This window comes from Syngnathus typhle, linkage group LG16 (assembly GCF_033458585.1).
Source record: "Syngnathus typhle isolate RoL2023-S1 ecotype Sweden linkage group LG16, RoL_Styp_1.0, whole genome shotgun sequence".
In the NCBI taxonomy this organism is placed as follows: domain Eukaryota; kingdom Metazoa; phylum Chordata; class Actinopteri; order Syngnathiformes; family Syngnathidae; genus Syngnathus; species Syngnathus typhle.
In genome coordinates this window covers 892,121-916,939 of record NC_083753.1, presented here as the reverse complement: position 1 = coordinate 916,939, position 24,819 = coordinate 892,121, and the positions used below count along the sequence as shown (strand labels likewise).

General features: G+C 40.2%; 1 protein-coding gene across 50 annotated transcripts in view; it reads left to right on the top strand.

Annotated features, from left to right (window-relative positions):
- LOC133169750 (collagen alpha-1(XII) chain-like) overlaps nt 1–24,819 on the top strand; it is a 48,138-nt gene that overhangs the window by 5,030 nt on the left and 18,289 nt on the right. For 2 of the 50 annotated variants that reach the window (XM_061302178.1, XM_061302217.1), the window contains exons 5-48: nt 366–419; nt 1,298–1,561; nt 1,640–1,804; nt 1,947–2,120; nt 2,211–2,501; nt 2,582–3,184; nt 3,323–3,601; nt 3,743–4,018; nt 4,118–4,390; nt 7,416–7,685; nt 8,177–8,443; nt 9,123–9,315; nt 9,410–9,534; nt 10,588–10,737; nt 11,105–11,224; nt 11,295–11,459; nt 11,531–11,677; nt 12,449–12,588; nt 13,310–13,439; nt 14,073–14,218; nt 14,549–14,678; nt 14,787–14,923; nt 15,398–15,527; nt 15,602–15,741; nt 15,831–15,963; nt 16,114–16,134; nt 16,851–16,990; nt 17,569–17,698; nt 17,855–17,994; nt 18,515–18,644; nt 18,853–18,873; nt 19,086–19,106; nt 19,351–19,371; nt 19,602–19,622; nt 19,856–19,876; nt 20,123–20,143; nt 20,390–20,410; nt 20,634–20,654; nt 20,902–20,922; nt 21,169–21,189; nt 21,414–21,434; nt 21,820–21,840; nt 22,260–22,280; nt 24,629–24,771. In XM_061302178.1, coding sequence (XP_061158162.1) covers nt 366–419; nt 1,298–1,561; nt 1,640–1,804; nt 1,947–2,120; nt 2,211–2,501; nt 2,582–3,184; nt 3,323–3,601; nt 3,743–4,018; nt 4,118–4,390; nt 7,416–7,685; nt 8,177–8,443; nt 9,123–9,315; nt 9,410–9,534; nt 10,588–10,737; nt 11,105–11,224; nt 11,295–11,459; nt 11,531–11,677; nt 12,449–12,588; nt 13,310–13,439; nt 14,073–14,218; nt 14,549–14,678; nt 14,787–14,923; nt 15,398–15,527; nt 15,602–15,741; nt 15,831–15,963; nt 16,114–16,134; nt 16,851–16,990; nt 17,569–17,698; nt 17,855–17,994; nt 18,515–18,644; nt 18,853–18,873; nt 19,086–19,106; nt 19,351–19,371; nt 19,602–19,622; nt 19,856–19,876; nt 20,123–20,143; nt 20,390–20,410; nt 20,634–20,654; nt 20,902–20,922; nt 21,169–21,189; nt 21,414–21,434; nt 21,820–21,840; nt 22,260–22,280; nt 24,629–24,771 — 5,879 coding nt within the window. The remainder of the gene's footprint in view (nt 1–365; nt 420–1,297; nt 1,562–1,639; nt 1,805–1,946; nt 2,121–2,210; nt 2,502–2,581; nt 3,185–3,322; nt 3,602–3,742; nt 4,019–4,117; nt 4,391–7,415; nt 7,686–8,176; nt 8,444–9,122; nt 9,316–9,409; nt 9,535–10,587; nt 10,738–11,104; nt 11,225–11,294; nt 11,460–11,530; nt 11,678–12,448; nt 12,589–13,309; nt 13,440–14,072; nt 14,219–14,548; nt 14,679–14,786; nt 14,924–15,397; nt 15,528–15,601; nt 15,742–15,830; nt 15,964–16,113; nt 16,135–16,850; nt 16,991–17,568; nt 17,699–17,854; nt 17,995–18,514; nt 18,645–18,852; nt 18,874–19,085; nt 19,107–19,350; nt 19,372–19,601; nt 19,623–19,855; nt 19,877–20,122; nt 20,144–20,389; nt 20,411–20,633; nt 20,655–20,901; nt 20,923–21,168; nt 21,190–21,413; nt 21,435–21,819; nt 21,841–22,259; nt 22,281–24,628; nt 24,772–24,819) is intronic. The other 48 variants (XM_061302179.1, XM_061302186.1, XM_061302181.1 and 45 more) reach the window with 48 other exon arrangements.

Below are 24,819 nucleotides of genomic sequence, written 5' to 3'. Positions count from 1 at the left end.
ATTTCAACTTCAGACGGAAGAAATGACTTTATAATCACAAAACAATGATCCATAGTCTTTTTGATTCATGATTCATAGTATGATTGATTTCAGGACACAATGCTTCGGGCCAGTTTAAATTTAGGAATTTGGTCCACATATAAGGCGCACCGGACTATAAGATGCACTGTCGGCTTTTGAGAACATTTTTAGGTGCGCCTTATAGTCCGGAAAATACGGTAGTACTGAATGTGCAAGCAGCTGGTTCTGATTGTGTTGACTTGTTTTTATGACGTGTGGATTTTCTTCGCCTGTTGAGAAAATATTGCAAAAGGACCGAGACAACAATGGGTTCTGTTGACTGTCTAAGTGTTTTTGTCTTTCAGTCCAATCCAGTAACTCCACTGGACGAGTTCGAAGGCCACAGTCAAATGCAATAAGTGAGTGTTTTTTTCAAGTGCCAACCAAAATATTTTCAGCGCTTCTCCACCGTCTCGCTTCTTTCTCAAATCATGACAGTCGTCATTGTACGTTCCCCCCCCCCCCGGAATAATTTAGTCATTTTAACTTCTGGGTAATGAGTGCATAACGTTCTTGACAGTGGTTGGGAAGGCATTGATTCCGTTAATTAACAGCAGTTGCCACATTACGCAAAAAAGGAAAAGAAAGCTTCAGGCTTCACGGTAGGAGACAAGGTTTCTTTTGTGCGTCATGGAGGGGGAAGAGAGCAGGAAGGGGAGGGTGACCCAGGAATGACACATTCATTGTACCCCGTAGAAAGCGGCAACGTCCGACAAAGTACGTCATAGGGATTTAAACATCTTGAACATCCCCCCCACCTGTTGATTCTTTTGGAAACCACTTCCAGATTTCACTTTGACTTGTTCATAGCTAAGCACTCACTGTCTTTCACATTACCAACATTTGGTCAGAGTATTTCAGATGAAAAAAAAGAAGGACACATTTGGAATGAATTAAACCAATTTGAATATCATGTGTACCTTCAAGATTGTCAGAAATTATAACAGGCAAACATTATTCTAACAGAAAATACAATCCACTACAAACAGCCATGCGGAATTTTAAAAAGTGAATATTGCAGCTGGGACTTTTGGTAAATATTTGGTCCACACGGCTGCTTCAGGGTGGAATGACTATACCAAACCCACTCTTTGGCACACACATATTTCCTTTGGTGTCAGGATCCACTTCGGAAGAAAATAGTCAGTTTAAAAATATTTTCACACTAATCCCTAGGTTAGGTCAGTTTAAATTCTGCAATAAAACTCTGACACACTTCTACTCTTTGTTTCTACAGAGTGCTCAGTCAGTGCCATTGCAGATTTGGTTTTTCTGGTTGACGGCTCATGGAGTGTGGGCAGAGAGAACTTTAAGCACATCCGTAGTTTCATCGCTAGCCTAGCTGGAGCCTTTGACATCGGCGAGGATAAAACTCGAGTGGCAGTGGTACAATACAGTACGGATACTCGCACAGAGTTCCCTCTGACACGTTACACCAGGAGAGGAGACCTGATTCAAGCCATCAACTCACTTCCATACAAGGGAGGAAATACGATGACAGGTGAGGAGCTCCTCAGTCAATTTCACATAAGAATGAAGTAAGACGAATACAGAATGTTCTTTATACCTTTGTCTTTAGGTGATGCCATTGAGTACTTGCTGCAAAACATCTTTACGGAGGAAACTGGATCCAGGAAAGTTTTTCCAAAGATAGCCATGATCATCACTGATGGAAAATCTCAGGATCCAGTGGAGGAGCATGCTAGAAGACTTAGGAACATTGGAGTGGAAATATTTGTCCTAGGTATGTGTTTCATAACGGGATTTTTTATTTTGCTCTCCCATGTGTCCTATCAGCATGTTCTTGGAAACTTCCTGACTTTCCACTGATGGTCCAGTGGTATCATAAATGATTAATCTTTTTTATTTCTCTTTATCCATCGCAGGTATCAAAGGTGCAGATGATGATGAACTTAGAGAAATGGCTTCCACTCCGTACGACAAACATGTGTACAATGTCGCCAATTTTGATATGATCCAAGATGTCGAGAAAAAGATCATCTCAGAAGTATGCTCTGGTGTGGATGAGCAGCTCAGCGTTCTCGTTAGCGGTGAAGAAAGTAGGTCCCGCATTCTGCTTATAGAATACAGTGCTGAAAAGTTATTGGAGTGTCCGAGTTGCTGATTTTTTTTTTTCGTCTGGTTCATAGTGGTGGAGCCGGCGTCCAACTTGCAAGTGACGGAAATTGCATCAAAGTCAATGAGGGTGACGTGGGATGCTTCACAGGGATATGTCACAGGATATAAGCTTGTCCTGGTTCCCATGTTGCCTGGCATTAGTCGTCAAGAATTGTACATAAGCGTGATGCAGAACTCCATCAATGTTCGTGATCTCGCTCCTGATACCGTGTACGAGATAAGCCTGTATGCCCTCAAGGGCTTGACACCGAGTGAACCCGTCATGGCTACGGAGAAGACACAGCCCGTCAAAGTGAGAACAGGTGAGAAGATTTTTTTGTGATTTATTGTCATTCTTGATGTTATTTTGTCTTCAACTCCATTCTGCGTGGTATCATTCCAGAATGCTCGCTGGGAGTGGATGTGCAGGCTGACGTGGTTCTGCTGGTGGATGGTTCATACAGTATTGGATTACAAAATTTCGCCAAAGTCCGTGCCTTCTTGGAGGTACTGGTCAATTCCTTTGACGTTGGCCCCAGCAAGGTCCAGCTTAGTTTGGTCCAGTATAGTCGAGATCCACACACTGAGTTTGCACTCAACAGCCATCATGACATTAACGCCGTTGTCAAAGCTGTCCGCACTTTTCCTTACCGTGGAGGTTCCACCAACACTGGCAAGGCTATGGCCTACGTGAAGGACAAGATCTTTAATACCAACCGTGGTGCGAGAGACAATGTCCCCCGTGTCATGGTGCTGATCACGGATGGAAAATCATCAGACTCTTTTAAGGACTCAGCAACCAACCTGAGAAATAATGATGTGGAAATCTTTGCTGTGGGTGTAAAAGATGCAGTGAGGTCAGAGCTGGAAGCAATCGCCAATGAACCATCAGACACTCACGTCTATGAGGTGGAAGACTTTGATGCCTTCCAGAGGATTTCTAAAGAGCTTACCCAGTCCATCTGTTTGAGGATTGAACAGGAACTTCTCAAGATTAAAAAGAAGAGTAAGTTGCAATACAAATAACCTGAGACCATGAAGCATGCTGTTGTACAACTAAATAAATACATTCCGTAGGAGAGAACAATAAGTATATTTAGTATGCTATTGTCCACTTACTATGTATATTATTATCTCTTCTTAGGTCTGCTTCCACCCGAAAACTTGGAATTCTCGGAGATTACCTCCCGCAGCTTCCGCACAACGTGGACTGCACCTATTTCCGAGGTTTTGGGTTACCTGGTGCGATTCCGTAAGGCTGAAGATGTTACCGGAGACTATGTTACTATGGCAGTTCCCCGTGAGACGACTACTGCTATTCTGCCACAACTTACGCCCCTCACTACATATGAGGTCAATGTCTTTGGGCAATATGATAAGGGGGACAGTTTCCCTTTGACTGGTGAAGAAACTACCCTTGAAGGTAAGATATTTATCTTTATCTGGAGGGTTTGGTAAACTTGTAATTACCAATCATTTGGAATTACTTAATCAAGATCCAAATGTATTCGTTGTTCATTTATGATAGCTACACCTTTACCATATATGTGTTTTACCTTTCCAGAGAAAGGGAGGGTACGGAACTTACGAGTCACGGAGGAAACTACGAGCAGTTTCAGGGTATCTTGGAAACCTGCTCCAGGATCGGTTCTCAGATACCGCCTGACGTACGTCCCACTTAGTGGTGCTGGGGAAATATTGGAGGCCATAACTATAGGAGATGAGACTACCATTGTTCTTGAGGAACTTTTCCCCATCACCACCTATCGTGTGTCTGTGTCTGCTGAGTACATCACAGGCTTGGGGGATGAAATGCAAGTGGATGGTACAACCAAAGAAGGTGAGCAAAGAACAGAATTACAACATTGATGACTCTAAGAACTTGTCTTCCTGCGCAATGAATACTGATGATCTATATTTCATTTTTGTTTGTCCTCAGTAATTGGTTCTCCTCGAAACCTCCGGGTGTTTGATGAAACCATCAATACCATGAGACTAACATGGGAGGCTGCTCCAGGAAATGTTCTCCAATACATCATTGCCTATAAACCTGCCGAGGCAGGTGAGAGGAGAGAAGTCACTATCAGAGGAGATACAACCGAGGTTTTGCTTCAGAACCTCCAACCAGATACTGAATATGAGCTGTTTGTCAGCGCACGTTATACTTCGGCTTTGGGTGATCCTCTTCTTGGTACAGGAACAACATTAGAAGGTAAGAAGGAGTTTCACCTCATTATTTGGCACAGATTGTAGGTTTGATGAGGAGGAAATCTGTGGGTGTGTGGGGCGGAGGGGATGATCGTAAATCATCCTGGTTTGACTGCAAATTGTTCTCCATGCATGGCAGGTATGCATGGTATGAAAATATCTGTATACAGTAACCTTCAGATGCAGTTAAATATGCTAAAAGAGTTTTTGAGAGTGCAAGTTCTCCATCATTCCCAGAGAGTGTTGGAGCCCAACACGTTAAGAAAGGAGGTCAAATAAAATAAGATTAATTTAAAACAGAATGATAGAGGTGTTGTGGCATTATGAACAACAAGGAAGGCTTTGTCTCCAGCAGAGGAGAATGTCAGTTCCATTAAAATGTGGATTAAAATAAAGGTAGTGGGGGCAAAAAATCTGTGTTCTGCCGGTGTGAACAGTCATCATAGTTTTCTGTTCTGACACATGCAACAGAGGCTTCATTGTTGTTCATCTAAAGTGAGAAGGCAAATGTTTACAATTATGAGACTTTATTGAAATTGATATCCAAAGTCATCACATCATAAATTTGATGTGAATTAAGATTTATAAAATAAAATTAAACTATCCTGGCCCTGCAATAAATGATCTCAGGCTTCAGCTATTGATGACATTCCGTTCTCAACCAATGGCTCAACAATATAAACATTTCATATTTATAGAAATCCCACAATCATGTTGTTCCAGCCCAGATGACATTAGGTGTGGTTTCATTTTGTCGAATGTTTAATGTCATCAAAATTCCCTTTGTATTTTCCATCCTGATCAAAATGATGTCAAATATGTGCCATCACTAGCTGCACACCCCCATAGGAAAAGGCCCGATGACAAAGCACTTTGTTTAGGCGGCTCTATTAAGCTGTCATGATCTCAGCACGCTCTGAACACTGATCTCATTGTGTTCAGAGGTCATTTGCTTTGAGTGACCCTCCCTGTGAAGTCCGTGTAGGTGGGTTATACAAAGCATGCTCTTTATGGCTAAGCCCATATGGCGTTAGCCAACACAGAAGCCACTGGGTAGGCAGAATTGTTACTCTGAAATGTCTGAGACCGAAGCACATTCCCCAGGTGCAGCAGGAAATGGAATATGCCATTCAACCTTGAACAAAGACAGTTATTTACTTATGAGGCGGTACGTCTGTCCATAATGGAAGATGTCACCAATGGGAACATCTGATAGATGCTGGGTGGGTCAAAGGACTTCCAAGATTTGAGAGCGTAAAGATAAATAGAAAGTAGTGTTAAATTTAGCCTATACGTATTTTGGAAGGACTTCAAGTGCAAGATTGTTGCCTTTCAAAAATAAAACCATATTTGTTCTGTTTCTCTTATTTACTATATAATATTGTTGTTATACGTTTCTTTTTATCTACATGTACAATATATGCAGAGCTGGAATATGACTTCCAACTTAGAGAAAGGGAGGACTTGACAAGTCAGAGCTTGCTGCTGAACTTAGTCCAGAGCTCAGTGGCCAAATGGCATTTTAAAATAATGAAGATAATTATCGGTGCATGAGATAGTGCGGGTGCATTTTTGTGGTTGCTTTTTCTTTGTTGTTATAATGAGCTTTGGGAATCTCTGGTTACAAATGTAAATGTTATTCCAGTACACACCCAACAGGGAAAACTCTTTTGATATTCTTGAGTTGTCTCAGATCAGATTTTATCAATGCGGGTACGGTTTCTGTGCAAATGTATCTTTTTTTTTTTTGTTTTTTTTCCCAAGGTTTTTATTCAAAATTAGCACTTAAATAATGAGGACAATGGGTTGAAGGCAGTATGCAAAATATGTGTTAAATGTTTTTATTAGCATACAATTCGTCCCGGTGTTACCGGGAATGCCCATAATTTGATTATGTTTTTATTAGCATACAATTCCTCCCGGTGTTACCGGGAATGCCCATAATTCGATTTAGGCTAGCTGTCTTGCAGGTTTAGCTTTTCACAGTGGAAAAAGTCAGACTGAGTTTATGCTAAATCTGTGAACCATGTGTTTCATGCATGCATGCTTTACCTTTTGGAGTGGCCCCTTCGCTTGTGTGCAAATGTTGAAAAGTGGGCCACCGTCTGCAAAAGCAATCATTCCGCTCCTTCCCTTCGCCTACGGTTCACGCACAGACCGAACAGTCAATCAAATTTATCTTTTGCCATTTATTTGGCAGACTTTCCAGGTGTTTGGATGCTCTGGCTAGAAATTGTGCAGCCTTGACTTTTCATGGTCCTCAAACTGTGGAACTCTTTATCTCAGAAGTCTAATCTCAAGGTGCAGATCATTCTGCTTGGCTGGAACATCTTCTGCTGTTATTTCGGTTCAGATCGCTTTCCAAGCCGTCAGTAATGGATGGATGGGAAGCTAAGAAGGAGAAATAAATTTGACACAGGGACTGCTTCTTATGCTGGGAATCACAGCTCATATATTTTCTTTTCAATGGGATATGAGAATGATTGACAGCGACCACCTACCACAAATAATCCGATAAAGGCATAAAAAAAAAAAATCATCATGGTGCACTTGGTTGTTCTGGTTTCTCAAAGTTTCAGCCAGGTGGGAGTGGTGAGAGTCTCGACACAGGCTCACCACTCTTAGCATCTGGCTGCTTCTCATGAAACACCACCAACAAAATCCCCAAGCTGTAAAATGAGTGAGGACATGAGGTAGTGCAACATCTGCAATTGTGGTATTGTGGATCATGTTCTTTTTTTTTCAATGGAAAATTAAAGTGCTACAAGGAGAGGTGCAGCTACGGAATTTGTGATTAGGTTAGAAGATTTTTCCGAACGGTCTTTAATTATAAAAGGAGAAGGTCATGGTGTTGTATAATAGATGATGATGGTTTATTCTTTGGAGTGAACGTTGATACTGCTGAATCCCCTCTAGTCATTATTTTCTATCTTTGTGCAACATGAGAGGGAATAAAGCATAGTGGAAAATGTATCCAGCTATATTTGATTTTTGTTGGTGTTTAAATATTTCTCTCAATTTCTCCACAGAACTTGGCTCACCCAGAGATCTAGTGACCAAAGATCCCACAGACACCACTTTTATCGTATCTTGGGTTGCGGCCCCGGGTAAGGTCCGTCAGTACCGGATCACCTGGCAGTCTATGTTCACCGCGGAGTCTGGGGAAAAGAGAATTCCAGGAGAGTTGACATCCACGATTCTGGATGGTCTCACACCAGAGACACGTTATCAGGTGTCTGTGTATGCTGTTTATGGTCACGGTGAAGGTCAACCATTAGCTGGAGAGGAAACCACAGATAGTAAGTCGATTATTTTTACTCCCTCTGTTCCACTTCTTCTCAAGTCAATGTTTTTAACTTGTTTCTCATGAGCTATGAGGATCTCCTTGTTTTGAAAGGACCACAATAAGCAAAGCTATTTCAAACACTCATCAGCTTCTCATATAGTATTTGTAGCCGTCATGAATATCTTCTTGAATATTTCTTTGCCTTTTTCTGCTATGAGCAAGTCCTGTTAACCTCACAGGCAACCGTTCCAAAGAAAACAAGCTACACATAATCAATCATATAACAAAGTAGATATCCAGATGAAAGACTGAGCCATGCTAATGTTTAGTTTATTTTCAATCAAGACAGCCATCGCGTTTCCAAAGGTGCATCGGAAACACAAGCTGTTAAGCACACACTTAGCGCACATTAGAATCTAAACTTGGTCTGTATTTTCCATCAGACTATCCATTTATCTTTCCCCCGTTTTAACCGCAGAGGTTTTTTGTTTTTCTTCCTCATAGTCTCGGACGCTGCCAGAGTGATCGGTGTCTCAGAGGAGACAGAGAAGAGCATGAAGGTGACATGGCAGCCAGCACCTGGAAATGTGGTCAACTACCGTGTTACTTATAAACCACAGTCTGGAGGGCGACAGTTGGCAGCCAAGGTGCCCGGTGGCAATACCACCACCGTGTTGAGACGCCTTACTCCCCTCACCACCTATGACATCATTGTCGTGCCAGTATATCGTTCCGGAGAGGGCAAAGCAAGACAAGGCGCAGGAACAACATGTAAGTTGGCCTTTAACCTCATACTCCAATTTCATCTCCACATGTTTATCTGCCACAAGAGACAATTGGATAACTATTTCTGTATGATTTAATATGGGATACGAATCAGGAATGATTCATTTAAAATTGGAACAATTTGATTCGGTGGGATTATACAAAATATATGTACTATACCTGATACACACACACATACTCAACGCTTTAAATGGTTAGGAATAAACTCACATACTGAACGCTTTAAATTGTTAATAATAAACACAGGTGTGGCTGTAAATGGGAATAGTTTGTCTGTGCGCCCTGCGATCAGGTGTTCCCCGCCCTCTGCCCGAAGGCATCTGGGATAGGCTCTAGCACGCTCGCGACCCCTGTGAGGATAATCCATTCCGATATGCGCACACCTATTTTCTGATTCCATTTTTGTCATGGCCTTAATTGCTCCACCGTCAACGTAACACGAACACAAAATCATGTTCGATAAAAAAAATAATTTATTGCTCAGTTTTATTACCCATCAAAGCGTGTGTTAACAAGTAAGACAAGAGAAAATCCGTCAACAGTTACAAAAGCTAATAACTGTGTTTACATCATCTTCCCAAACTGTACTTGAAAGGTCTAAGAGCCACAAGTGGTCTTGAGAAAGAGGAGAAAATCTAAATATTTGTACCGCTTTCCCTACTAGTGACCCCCTATAAAGGTCCTAGGAATCTCCAGACTTCAGAACCAACAAAGACCAGTTTCCGCGTAACATGGGACCCTGCACCTGGTCAGGTGAAAGGTTACAAAGTGATTTTCCACCCTAAAGAGGATGAGATTGACCTGGGAGAGCTTGTAGTTGGCCCCTATGACAACACCGTGGTACTGGAGGAGTTAAGGTAGTGTTGCATTTTTTTCTGTTAATCACTTTTAAAGAACCACCTCGTGTATTTTGTATGACACCATGAATGGCTGATTTCTTTGTATTTCTAGAGCTGACACAGAATACAAAGTGAATGTGTTTGGCGTGTTTGACGGAGGAGAAAGTATGCCTTTGGCTGGAGAAGAGAAAACCACACTCACAAGTGGACCCGAGCCACCTCCTATTGAACTACCAGGTGACTTTACTTAATGTTCCACTACATGACATTGTAGTGAAAGAAAAACCAACTAATTCGCATCTACAGTAGTGCCACATCAATCAAGAATTTCCTGCTGTCTGCAGTGAGTCATTTTGGGGTTGCACCTAAAATTTCCAGTCCAAGTGCAGAGTTGACTCGAACATATTTGGTTTAAAAATGGTTTATTGCTTTTTGGGGTCAGAGGGCATCACACAAATATGAGCACTGTAAAAGAAAACTGACATGTGAAGAGTATGGAAGGCCATTTTGACCGAGCCATTCCTAATAAGGAGACAGATCTGGCTTCAAAACATCTGAATGGCTAAAGATGAATCTATTCAGTCAGATAGCAGGAATTTTCTTTTTGCACAGGAAATAGTTTTATAAGTGTTTTCCATTTGTGTCACATTTCTGTTTGTTTGATATCTGCCTGTTTGTTGTGAGATTTTTTCATTTGTTGGGGGGTGGGGCGGCTGTAAATCAAATATGTAACCTGTGTTCAGTTCCAGACAGTGGCACTTAGTGCAACATCTGCCTGTGCCAGTTGCACATCTGCAGTCTCCTTTTAGGTGCTGAGGATTCCAGCGCACAGTTGGAAAACAACATTTGAACATTACCTGGCTGCTAAGGAGGGCAAGGGAGTTCCTTCAGCCTTTGATATGTCATGGGCTATTATGACTTTATTCTCCTGATTTGCCCGTGGGATGAACACACAGACGAAAAAAAAAAAACCACAGCCAGGAAAGAAACTGCCCTGACACGCAACATGACGAGAGGACAATAATTACAACACCTGGAAAATAAATGTTCCCTGCAAAAAAAAAATGCTCCGAGAAAGATGAAAGACATATTAACCACTTTTATTGTCTACTTGTGAAGATGTTAGCATTTTATGTTTGAATGTGTTCCACAAATATTTTCTCATTTCTTTCTTTTCTTTACCACTTCCGTATCTTAACTCTCTTTACATTTTGAAAAATAACATGATCGTGCACGTGCCGTTTCATCTCATGTCATCCAATGAAGACACTAAACTCTTTGCTCTGTCAGATGTGATGTGTAAGACCAGTGCGCAGGCTGACATCGTGCTTCTTGTCGATGGCTCCTGGAGTATCGGACGTCTTAACTTTAAGACGATCCGTTCTTTCATCGCTCGCATGGTTGGAGTCTTTGACATCGGTCCCAATAGAGTCCAGATTGGTGAGTGTATTACCATATTTTCCTCACTATAAGGCGCACCTTCAATGAATGGCCCATTTTAAAACTTTGTCCATATATAAGGTGCACCGGATTATAAGGCGCACCTTCAATGAATGGCCCATTTTAAAACTTTGTCCATATATAAGATATATACATTTGGCCCGCGGGCCTGACTTTGGACACGCCTGCTGTAGTGGCTCAATATTGGTCCATATATAAGGCGCACCTGATTATAAGGCGCACTTTTGAGAAAATTGGCGGTTTTTAGGTGCGCCTTATAATACGGAAAATACGGTACCTATTTTCCCCCCAAAAAACATTTTGAAGTTGTGTGTGTTTGACTAATGAAAATCTGTACATTACTTAGGTCTTGCTCAGTACAGCGGAGACCCGAAGACTGAATGGCATTTGGATGCTCACCCAACCAGGGAGTCCCTCTTGGATGCAATCTCTAACCTTCCCTACAAGGGTGGAAACACCTTGACAGGTACTTTAATTTATCAAGCTACAAAAAGAGCAATTAGGAAATGTTTTGATACACAACATCAATCCTACAGGTCTGGCTTTGAACTACTTGCTCCAGAACAATTTCAAAGAAAATGTTGGCATGCGACCCAATTCCCGCAAAATTGGTGTGTTGATCACTGATGGCAAGTCCCAGGATGACGTCAATATCAACTCTCAGAGACTGCGCGAAGAGGGCATTGAGCTTTATGCCATTGGTAAACACATTTCGATACAATAATAGCTGCATGCTGTTATGATCGTAGCTCACTTCTATCTTGGATTCCAGGTGTAAAGAACGCTGATGAGAATGAGCTGAGGTCCATTGCAACGGATCCCGATGACATTCACATGTACAACGTGGCCGACTTCTCCTTCCTGCTAGACATTGTGGACAGGCTCACTGACAACCTTTGTAACAGCGTAAAAGGACCAGGTGTGTATCAGTTTTTATCATCAAATTCACTTTTGCACTTTTTAATTTGTTTGTTTCAAAGCATACAATTATACCCGTTTATTTTATATTGATTAATTAATCCCAGAATGTATTATGCTTCTACATAACTTTGAGAGCAGTATAGGGGAGGGGCTTATATGTTCCAATGTGTTTGTGCCATATTGCACATAGCAAGCTTCATAAAAGTATGCTTGCATGAGTTCAGGATTGGCCTTATGAGCTTTGACTTCAACTCCATAAAACACCTTAGGGATAAAGGAAAACAGATTATGAGCCAAGACCTCTCATCCAACATCAGCGATCTCTGACCTCAGATGTTCTTCTGGATGAGTTCAAAAAGATTCTCACGGACACATTCCAAAATCTTGCAGAAAGAATGGAAGCTGCTGTATTGGGAGAAACAATTCAGTTTATTTTTCCATTTTCAGTTCCTGTAAATTGTGTAATGGGCAAAAAAATCCCATTACTTTAGTTAAAATAGGGTCATTGACTTATGTGCAAAGTCGAAGCAAGAAATTAGTCGAAGCATTAGAAATAATAATTTTATTGCTTTACAAATTTATGTTTAGTAAAGTAAAATGGATGCAACTTAATAAAATTGAAGAGGTAAAAAAATTAGCCTTAGTCTGGGGAAATTGCGATTTTCCAGTTTATGAGAATTTGCAGGTGGAAACGCACGTCGGAATTAACTTTAGCACACATATAATGCTGACCGTGACGGTTTGTTCTCGCACTTTCCGTCTGCTAAAGGAGGTCCGCCTGATGCGCCAACTAATCTGGTAACATCTGAGGTGACTCACCGTTCTTTCCGAGCCACGTGGACTCCCCCCGAGGACCCAGTGGAAAAGTTCCGTGTGGACTATGTGTCTGAATCAGGAATCGCACAACAGGTAACTAGAACTGTCGGACCACCAATAATGAAGTCAGTATTTCGTTCTCAAACACATGAAGGTTAAGTGTGGTTCCCTAGAGTTGAGGTATTGAGAGAAGTTTGGCTTAAAATGTTGTATGTAACGAACCACTGTTTCAGAGTCTAATGGGATACTGTGCGAAAACAATTTCCAACCTCCTGTTTGTATTGGCCTCCTGCTGAACGGGAGTCCAATAACATTTTGATCAGACGGAGGGCCAGGAAATATTATGACCTCATGAACAATTCCAGCACTGAGAAAATAGAATGTATATTGATATGATTTACTCATTTTTGTTAATTAACCAATTACCCAAATATAACAACCTTCAATCTATTAGAAAATATAATGCCAGCACAATCTAAAAAGGCCCAGATGTATCTAATATCAAATTCTCAAAAATATACAAAGAAAGAAATTATATTACTTTTGATTGACATGGACCAAGTGGCAGTCTGAAAATATATTTGTTAATATATTGCTTGCATATTTCAAATTACAAACTATAATAACAATAATGAACACATTGTTATATTAAAAATGAAAATTGCGACAAAAAAATATTAATCTCATTGTATGCGCAGATCACAATAATAATAATAATAATAATTAATCATCATGTGTGCCAATGTGTGAAATGGATGTGTGCCAATGACCATACAACTGCAGACCATCTTCTAAATGTCCTCTGTTTTAATAGGTGTTTGTGGATGGCACTCAGAACACAGTGGTACTTGAGCAACTTGACCCCCTGACCGAGTATCTGGTTAACGTCTACTCTGTGGTGGGAGAAGAGATCAGCGAGCCATTAAATGGCGTCGAGACCACATGTAGGTTTTTGCTCTCTGCGGTTTCGGTGTACTGCTCGGAATGCACTGTTTGATTCAAAGGACTTTGAAGCATCCATGTAGGGTCAGCCTTTCTAGTGGGAATGTAAACTCTAGATCGTTGTCTTCAAATAATGTCAACATTAAAGAACGGCGCTCTAAACTTTTATCGCCCTTTTGGCATACCATGCGAAGCATAGAAGAATAAAAACACTTTCCCCATCCAGAAAAGAGCGTCAGAAAGCTGGAAATTCTTGCTCATCCCGGATGACAGATTTATGTGTTATGTCACAATCATATCAGATCATTCAGCTGGCCCAAAATTGATATAGGGAAAAGTAATTGGTTTAGTGTGTCTGTTTGATTGGTTCCAGTCCTCATATGGAGTTAAAATAACCTAATTTATTGCAAATTATTTTGCTGAGCCCGAAGTTACTGAAATTATAGGGCTGCAAAATGACATACTAAATCTTCATTAAGTATGTGCCGTGTGGTATGAGCTTCATTTTGACTTTTTTTTTTTTAAAGTGCTTAAGTTTTATTGGCACGCTGTAAAAAAAATACAGCTCAGAGAGAGACACTGTCTATGAGAATGTTTAATAATTAATGAATAATTCTTCATCCTCTGTTCTGCAGTGCCCCTGCCTGGGGTAAGAAGGATGGACATCTATGATGAACAGATGACCACAATGAGAGTGAGATGGGAGCCGGTACCAGGTGCTACAGGCTACAAGTTGCTCTACAGCGCCATCAATGCCACGGAGTCGACACTTGATCAGGAGGTAATTGCCTCCTGCTTATATTAGGCTAATTGAAATTTTGAAGGTAGTTTTTAAAGCTAAGCTACATTGCTTAACTCTGGTGAGAAGTCTTGGAGCGCAAACAGGTGTAACACAATGAGGTCATATTTGTAATACACAGCTACCATTATTGTCTCCAAGAAAAAGGGAAATACAAAGTCACATTGTTCGAAAAGCGTGGGAGTAATCATGTATGATCTCACTCAGCCGAGGGAGCGTCAGAATTTTTTCTGTGAGAGCTTCAAAAGAATGAATGAAACCAAATGCGCAATTGGTTTTATTTACTTTCCAACCCGCGTTATTTTCTCACAGATCATCGTGGCTGGTGGCACAACTGATGCCCAGCTCGTGAAATTAACACCCAACACGGCCTACACTGTGTCCATCTTGGCCCTACATGGAGAAAGAGCCAGTGAACCACTGAGACAACAGGGAGTCACCTGTAAGCACTGGATGAATTCAGATAATATTCCTGGACAATGACAATCCTAAAAATGTCAACTTGGACCGTGTCTGATTATCACATATTTGTGTCTGTTCCCTTATTCAGTGCCCCTGCCACCCGCGGGTGAACTAAGGGTCCAGGATACCACTCATAGCAGCATGAGGCTCATCTGGGATGCTGCTCCCGGTCCTGTCCGCAAGTACATCATCACCTACCAGCCTGAGGCTGGAGAACCTAAGGAGGTGAGTTTGATTTGTCTTCCCGTGTGGAAGTGGAGGATACAGCATCTAGCTGTATGAACATTCAAAATGTTTGTGTCTGATGAAAAAGTTAAGACAGTTTGGTTTTACCAGGGTCAAAGTCGGGTTTATGGTGCTGTTGAATGGATAGACTACATGGTTGTTTTTTTCCCCTTTCGGGAGAATTCTTGTTCTGGAAACATATGTGGAAGTGTCTGATGGCCTGTCAGTTTGATTATGAAAAATGTAGTCAGTCGGTGGAAAAGTCTTCTGGCTCTAAAATAGCAAAATGTTGGCTTAATGGATGATGGGATTTTTACCCACTCTGTGACAGTATGCCACTTAAAACACAGACACATAAAAATGTCTGATTTGGCTTCCAAATAATGTCTGGAAACTTGTGCAAGACTTGGGGAAAAAATACCTTCAGTCAGTTTACAAATTTGGAATAATGTTATGCAATAATAATGTTTACAGCTGGAAGTGGATGGATCAAGGACCACTACAGTACTAGACAACCTGATCTCACAGACCGAGTATACCCTGTCTGTTACCCCAATCTATGATGCAGGTGCTGGTCAGACCATGCCGGGCGTCGGAATCACTGGTAAGATTGAAGAAGATACAACTACAATGACAATAAAATGAGCTAACCCTAACTTCTAATCTTCCATCTCGCAGATGTGGTTCCTCCTCCAAAGAACCTTAGATTCTCAGAGATTACCCAGACCAGTTTTAGAGCCACCTGGGAGCATGGAGCTCCTGATGTGGCTCTCTATCGCATTGGCTGGACCAAGAAGGGAGAAACCAACATCCAATATGTATGTCTGCCCACATTTCTTAAAAGCAACTGGAAGTATATTTCATTTCTCCCCATTTAATTACTCTATGCTATGTTTTTTCTCATCAGGCAATTCTGAATAACGATGAGACGACCCATGTTCTGGAGAACCTGGAACCGGACACTCCCTATGATGTGTCAGTCACCGCCATCTATCCAGACGAGTCTGAGAGCGAAGACCTGCTTGGCACTGAGAGGACATGTAAGATGACAAAACGTTAACATAAATCCAATTTTTAAGCCCAGTTGCATGAGAGTTTCTCCATGAAGAATTTTGGTCAAAGGTTTTGTAAATGGTATTATGTTCAGTCAAAGGTGCGCCCATTATATCTTTTTATTTTTGCCTCTGTAGTGCCCAGGAGAAGTGTTCCGTGTAAGTAAATGTGTCAAAAAGGAAAACGATGATTTTCCTTTTCAAGTGATGAAAGCATGATTTATTATTTTGGCCAATCTGCACTGGTGTTCATTGGTCAAACATCATCATCATCATCATCATCATCATCACCTTCATCATCATTGCGAGGCCAGCTGTGCTACCGCTGACACAGCTGGTGACTTGAAGTGCTTCCAGCTTCCGTCTTTGTCTGCGTGCTTGTTGCCCTGCTACTTTTCCTAATGCTCCTCTTAAGAATGATTCAATTGAAGTTAAATGGATGAAGACGGAGTTCAAGCGTGCATGTCAGGATTGACTTTTACTTTGTGTTGATGTCCATTCCATCATCATCATCATTGTCATCATCATCATCATCCCATCTTTCCATCAATCCATCCATTGCACTTATTTATTCCAAATCCATCCCTGCGTCAGAAAAGATACCATCCCTCAGATGAGTATTTTTTTTCTGCATTTAAAGCAGCAATCCTTGATATTCATATCATAGGAAGCATGCACATTCCAATATGTTGGTTATCTTGTTTTGATGACAAAGACATTTGGATTCATTGACATATAAATTCGAGTCAATGGCCGGAATATCAAGGAGAGCATCTTTAAAAGCATTTAAATTTTTATATCAAGCAACAGTTCTTATCTGCTAGGATAACCAACCATCCTGACAAGGTTGTAATTGTCACGTATGTATTCTTCAGCACCTCTTGCTCCTCCTACCAACCTGGTTGTGTACAATGAAACAACCACAACCCTGAACGCCAGATGGACTCCAGCTCCAGGCCGTGTCCAGAACTACAGGATCACCTACGTTCCCACTTCCGGAGGCAGGACCCAGACTGTAAGTCATGTGATATTTGTAATGCCAAAGACTTGAAACCAAAATGGATTTATAATGCCTGGACCGAATTGAGTTTGTGTATTACAATTTGGACAGTACGCTTACTTTATGATTTAGCAGGCCTCAGTTGAATTGACTTGAGTACAGTCTCATCCAGAAAATATTTGTGCATTGCTCAACCACAGCGGCGTCACTTTTGCATGAATGCAGTTTACTCTAAGTCAAATATCCATAACTGTTGTTTGGAAAAGGCAACCATGATTTGATGGAACCTGTCTGAGGGGTTCGCTGCTCTGTTAGAGGCTGTCAACACCTTCAGCTTCACCTCACATGGCTTCACTTAATCTGCAGGCTTGCTGGACTGTGTTCCTCTTTAAGACCTGATGAAATGTGGTTACCACATAGTTGGCTTCAGAATATGACAGAGAAGGATGGATAAAAAGTTAATGCCAGTTTAGTTACCTTGGTGAAGATAAGGCATCTTTGGCAATAATGTGTTTTGCAAGATTATGTCAGGCACGTTTAATATTATATACACAAGAGAGGAAACCTAACATGCTCCTTATTTCCCCCAATAGGCCCAAGTTGGAGGAAAGAAGACCACTCTCTTCATGCCCAAGCTAACCCCTGACACTGAATATTCCATCAGTGTGGTGGCTGTTTACCCCCGAGGAGTCAGTGAAGAACTGATTGAACTTGGCAGGACCAGTAAGATGTTTACACTTTGGATGCTTCTGAAGAACAAGTATCAACAGGAGCAGCTTTAATGATTTGTTTTTCAGTGTATAAGGAGGGAGAAAATTATTTGAGTTGCCAGAACGATATGATGTCACAATAGTATTGAGTTGCTTTCTTTTACTTCAGAGCCTCTGGGTGGTGTCAGGAACCTGCGGGTCACTGACCCCACTACCAGCACCCTGAATGTTGATTGGGAGCCTGCTGATGGCAACGTGCGACAGTATAGAGTCTTCTATCAACCTGCAGCTGGAGGCCGGGAAGACACGGTAAATCAGAGCCAAGTTTGTTCACTGGAATATTTTTGGGAAAAGTCAGCTGGATTTATGGAAATTCTTGGATTTCAGACGAGTTTGTGTATTTGTATCATGGACTACGATGCCCACATCTTAACAATGCCTGAATATTGCTATCATTTCTGCATTATTTACAAAGATATTAAGGAAAATGTTAAAAAAACGGCCATTGGTAGAATAGTGTTTGTTTATAGCTGACTCTCGTGTTTCTGGAAACAAATTCCACTCAAGACCCATCCGCAGTGCCTTTAATCAGATGGGTGGTCTTCAATTCCTGCTGTGACCCAGATAGTATAAGCAAGTACTAAAGAAGACTGAGTGATGGGTCTTGACTTAGGTCGGAATGTTAATAGAAGAAGAAAATTCTTGGAATTGATCCTTTAATCCAGATCCTCCTTTTTCCCATAGCCCAGTCTCACTTTAATCATTAAAGTTTAATGAGACAGCCTTGTCAGATCTTCCCCTAAAGTATTCTGTGTTGTCACTCCTTCAGGTCCAAGTATCAGGCAACACTTACAACACAGTTCTGAAGAACCTCGACTCTGATACCGTCTACACTGTGACTGTCGTTCCTGTTTACTCTGCTGGAGAAGGACAACGCATGTCAGAAAATGGCAAAACATGTAAGTCCTGCTAGGGAATGAACACTAGTGTAAAATTAAATCCAGGAATGAACACTAGTTTAAAATTAAATCCATTTTCGGTAGTTTAACCCTTTTTTCCCCATCCTATTTGTATGACTGTGAACGTGTGTGTGGTGTCAACATTGAAACGTATACAATGTTTTATGAAAGATGAACACATTATACCTTTTTTGTTTCACTTCTATAGTGTACGAGAGGGATGATCCGTGTAAGTAAATATGTTAGAGGGAAAACCATGTTTTTCCTTTTTAAGTGAAAGCATGCTTAATATATATGGCCAATGTGCACCGTTGCTCATTGGTTAAAACATCATCATTATCATCGTCGTCATTATTATCATCATCATCGTCGTCATCATTATCATCATCATCATTGTTAGAAAGGATAAACCCATTATACCTTTCTTTTTTGCTTCTATAGCGTCCGAGAGCGGTGATCCGTGTAAGTAAATCTGTTAAAGGGAAAACCATGTTTTTCCTTTTTAAGTGGAAAGCATGCTTAATCTATATGGCCGATGAGGACTGTGGCTCATTGGTCAAAACACAATCATTATCATCGTCGTCTTCGTCATTATTATCATCGTCGTCGTCATCATTATTATCATCATTATCATCGTCGTCATTATCATCATCATCATTGTTAGAAAGGATAAACCCTTTATACCTTTCTTTTTTTGCTTTTATAGTGTCAGAAAGACGTGATCCGTGTAAGTAAATCTGTTAAAGGAAAAATCATGTTTTCCTTTTTAAGTGAAAGCATGCTTAATATGTATGGCTAATGTGCACCGTTGTTCATTGGTCAAAACATCATCATTATCATCGTCGTTTTCGTTATTATCATCATCGTCGTCATCATTATCATCGTCGTCATTATCATCATCGTCATCATCGTTAGAAAGGATAAACCCGTTATACCTTTCTTTTTTTGCTTTTATAGTGTCAGAGAGCCGTGATCCGTGTAAGTAAATATGTTAAAGGAAAAATTATGTTTTCCTTTTTAAGTGAAAGCATGCTTAATATATAGGGCTAATGTGCACCGTTGTTCATTGGTCAAAATATCATCATTATCGTCGTCGTCTTCGTCATTATCACCATCGCCGTCACCATTATTATCATCGTTGTCATTATCATCATCATCATCGTTGTTAGAAAGGTTAAACCCATTATACCTTTCTTTTTTTGCTTCTATAGTGTCCGAGAGCCGCGATCCGTGTAAGTAAATATGTTAAAGGGAAAACCATGTTTTTCCTTTTTAAGCGAAAGCATGCTTAATATATATGGCTAATGTGCACCGTTGCTCATTAGTCAAAACATCATCATTATCATCGTTGTCTTCGTCGTTATTATCATCATTATCGTTGTCTTCATTATTATCATCATTATCATCGTCGTCATTATCATCACCATCATTGTTAGAAATGATAAACCCATTACACATTTCTTTTTTTGCTTCTATAGTGTCCGAGAGCCGCGATCCGTGTAAGTAAATCTGTTAAAGGGAAAACCATGTTTTTCTTTTTTAAGCGAAAGCATGCTTAATATATATGGCTAATGTGCACCGTTGCTCATTAGTCAAAACATCATCATTATCATCGTCGTCTTCGTCATTATTATCATCATTATCGTCGTCTTCATTATTATCATCATTATCATCGTCGTCATTATCATCACCATCATTGTTAGAAAGGATAAACCCATTACACCTTTCTTTTTTTGCTTCTATAGTGTCCGAGAGCCGTGATCCGTGTAAGTAAATATGTTTAAGGGAAAACCATATTTTTCCTTTTTAACTGAAAGCGTACTTAATATTATGGCCGATGTGCACCATTGCTCATTGGTCAAAACATCATTATCATCATTATCATCATCGTCGTCGTCATTATTATCATCATTATCATCGTCGTCATTATCATCACCATCATTGTTAGAAAGGATAAACCCATTATACCTTTCTTTTTTGCTTCTATAGTGTCCGAGAGCCCCGATCCGTGTAAGTAAATATGTTAAAGGGAAAACCATGTTTTTCCTTCTTAAGTGGAAAGCATGCTTAATCTATATGGCTAATGTGCACCGTTGCTCATTAGTCAAAACATCATCATTATCATCGTCGTCTTCGTCATTATTATAATCATTATCGTCGTCTTCATTATTATCATCATTATCATCGTCGTCATTATCATCACCATCATTGTTAGAAAGGATAAACTCATTATACCTTTCTTTTTTTGCTTCTATAGTGTCCGAGAGCCGTGATCCGCGTAAGTAAATATGTTAAAGGAAAATCCATGTTTTTCCTTTTTAAGCGAAAGCATGCTTAATATATATGGCTAATGTGCACCGTTGCTCGTTAGTCAAAACATCATCATTATCATCGTCATCTTCGTCATTATTATCATCATTATCGTCGTCTTCATTATTATCATCATTATCATCGTCGTCATTATCATCACCATCATTGTTAGAAAGGATAAACCCATTATACCTTTCTTTTTTTGCTTCTATAGTGTCCGAGAGCCGTGATCCGTGTAAGTAAATATGTTAAAGGGAAAACCATATTTTTCCTTTTTAACTGAAAGCATACTTAATATTATGGCCGATGTGCACCGTTGCTCATTGGCCAAAACATCATTATCATCATTATCATCATCGTCGTCGTCATTATTATCATCATTATCATCGTCGTCATTATCATCATCATCATTGTTAGAAAGGATAAACCCATTATAACTTTCTTTTTTTGCTTCTATAGTCACCGAGAGCCGCGATCCGTGTAAGTAAATATGTTAAAGTGAAAACAACGTTTTTTCTTTTTAAGTGAAAGCATGCTTAATATATATGGCCCATGTGCACCGTTGCTCATTGGTCAAAACATCATCATCGTTGTCTTCGTCATTATTATCATCATCGTCGTCATCATTATTATCATCATTATCATCGTCGTCATTATCATCATCATCATTGTCAGAAAAGGGCAAAACATGCAAGTCCTGCCAGGGAATGAACACTAACGTAAAATAAATCCATTTCTGTTAGTTTAACCCTTTTTTTTAATTCAATTTGTATGACAGAATATGTGTGTGGTATCAACATGGATGGGTATACAATGTTTTATGAGAGATAAACCCATTATACTTTTCTTTGTTTTGCTTCTATAGTGCCAGAGACCCGTGATCCGTGTAAGTAAATATGTTAGAGGGAAAATCATGTTTTTCCTTTATAAGTGAAAGCATGCTTAATATATATAGCCAATATGCACCGTTGCTCATTGGTCAAAACATCATCATCATCATTATCGTCGTCGTCATTATTATCATCATTGTCGTCGTCGTTATTATCATCATCGTCGTCATCATTATTATCATCATTATCATCGTCATCATTATCATCATCATCATCATTGTCAGAAAATGGCAAAACATGCAAGTGCTGCCAGGGAATGAACACTAATGTAAAATGAAATCCATTTCTGGTAGTTTAACCCTTTTTTTCATCCTATTTGTATGACAGAATGTGTGTGTGGTATCAACATGGATGGGTATACAATGTTTTATGAGGGATCAACCCATTATACCTTTCTTTTTTTTGTTTTCTATAGTGTCCGAGACCCGTGATCCGTGTAAGTAAATATGTTAGAGGGAAAATCATGTTTTTCCTTTATAAGTGAAAGCATGCTTAATATATATACGCATTGCTGCTCATTGGTCAAAACATCATCATCATCATTATTATCATCATCATTGTCGTCGTCATTATTATCATCATCGTCATTATTATCATCATCATTGTCGTCGTCATTATCATCATCATCATCACTATCATTATCATCACGCGAGGCGCTTAGCCGATGCCCAGCTCTTGTGGGCCCGGTTCCTTCAAGTGCTATCCTGTCTCAGCTGCTTATCCTAATGCGCTAAAGTTATGTTAAATGGCTGATAAATTTATTGTTTGTGAAGTCCATTCCATCATCCCCTCATCATTCCTTTAAATATCACTTCATCTTTTCCATCCATTTATCCATTGCATTTACTGATCCATCCAATTATTCACTTGATCCATGCTTCAGAAAAGATATGGATCTTTTCTGTCCTTTAAAGTATGAATTCTTGATATTCACAGTCCTTGCATGCACATTTCAATATGTGCATTATTTTGTGTTTTGATGACAAAACAAATGATCAGAACCAATGGAATATCAAGAACTGCATCTTTAAAATCCTCTTCTGAACTGAATCTAAGCAACCGCTCGAACTTTATGAAGTAACCAACCATACTGACATGGTGGTAATTGCCATGCATGTGTTCTGCAGTATCTAACATTGTATTACATCCTTGGAAAAATGAGGATGATCTCAGAGATTGACCATGTCCTTCACTTGGTTAAAAATCCAGTGAATACTTTGTCTTCATTAAATGGCAGTTAGTTATTACCAATTCATTTCATGATGTCATAAAAACCAAAACCAGTTGATTGTACAATACCATAAACGTCTCTGTAGATCAATCACGAAAAAAAAAGAGGCAGCAGAGTAAGCAAAAATCTGGAGCGAGGTTACGGACTGCTCGAAACCGCCAACCTCCACCCTTGAATGAGTCAGCAGTTTGTGGGGTGATTGCGTAGGAAGGAATTCCTCAGCTGGCAGCTTCATAATGGTGTCTCCTCTTTCTCTTTACCGTAATATTGTCCATTTAAAGGATGGAATGAAGGGTGGCGGTCAGGATAATGGTGAGCCTGGGGTATCAGAGGAGGGGGAGCATTGACTTAATTGCTCTGCTTTAGGGAAAAGGAAAGAAAGGGGAGGGGGACTGATGAATGAATAGAAAGCTTTATATTCTCTATGGCCTTAGACTTACTTGAATAAGGTCAAGAACGGTGCCTGCTATCATTTCCGTTTTGTTAAAATATTTCCTTTTTTTCCCCCAACCTAACCAGCTTATCCAACCATATGCCTGCAAAAACAAGACTTTTTATATTGCACTTTTATTGACTTTGCGGCTTTTATACTCTCAGTTCCAGGGCTTTTAATCGGTCTAATTCAACATCAGGATCTTCTCTAAGCTTTTATTGTACTTTAAAATTTCAAAGGAACTTCCAGCAACTAGCTTCAGCCTGTGAAAGCACGGAAGTACTCTCTCTTCGTTTATGAGGTTATAATGGAGGAGCGGCACAAAAGCACTAAACATGTGCTTTGGATTTTTCAATGCGTGTCTGCTTATGCACCTTGTGTATACTTTAAGGCTCTGACAGGAAGTTTCCTTTTGATGGCAGTTTTGTTACAACAGTTTAAAGATAAACATGAGGGAATCTGCCGCTTTTTCCCATGGGATGTATTGTAGTTCCATGGGAAAAACCAACAGGCAGATTTTTTTAGTACCTAGACCAGTCAGTCGCTCATTATTTGAAAGGATTCAAAATCACAGCACAACAATATGACATGTTGTGTTTCTATGCTTTTGATATGATATTCTATCTTCAAAATCTATTCAACTAGAACTCTCCTTTGGATTGGAATTACATATCAGTATGAAGGAAAAGCAGGATTTTTTTTTTTTTACAGAGCTCGAAGCATAGAGTTGTCCCAAATTCATTAACATACTGAAAATTCAAGATTCATGCAGAACAGAGGGGTCAAGGTCACCCCCCCCAGATAATTAGTGAGTTAGTAAGCTTCAACATGTTTATCCTTGTAACTTCATGTTTGCATAGAGCACATTTTTGGGCTTTAGGGGACATCTGTAAATTATTGGGGTAGATCTAACTAGTCTGTTTTGTTTCATCCTCTCTCCACCTCTCTGTGCAAACACTTCCACCACTGCCCTTTAACCTCGCTCTGTCATCACTCTTCACTCTGTCCAACGATCCTCTTCATACTTTACCTTTTCTTGACCTCGCCTCTTATATCTTTAACTTGATCCCTCTCTACACTCAACTTACCTTCTTGCCATCCACCATACCTGGCACGGCAGTGGAGCGTCGACCTGTCCGGAACATCCAAGTATTCAATCCCACAACCAACAGTCTGAACGTACGTTGGGAGCATGCCACAGGACCAGTTCTGCAGTACCGGGTGGTCTACTCCCCCGTGTCTGGTGCCAAGCCTGCTGAATCGGTGAGTTTCCGTCAAGCAAGTGGGCACACGTGTATAAAATGTATTTTA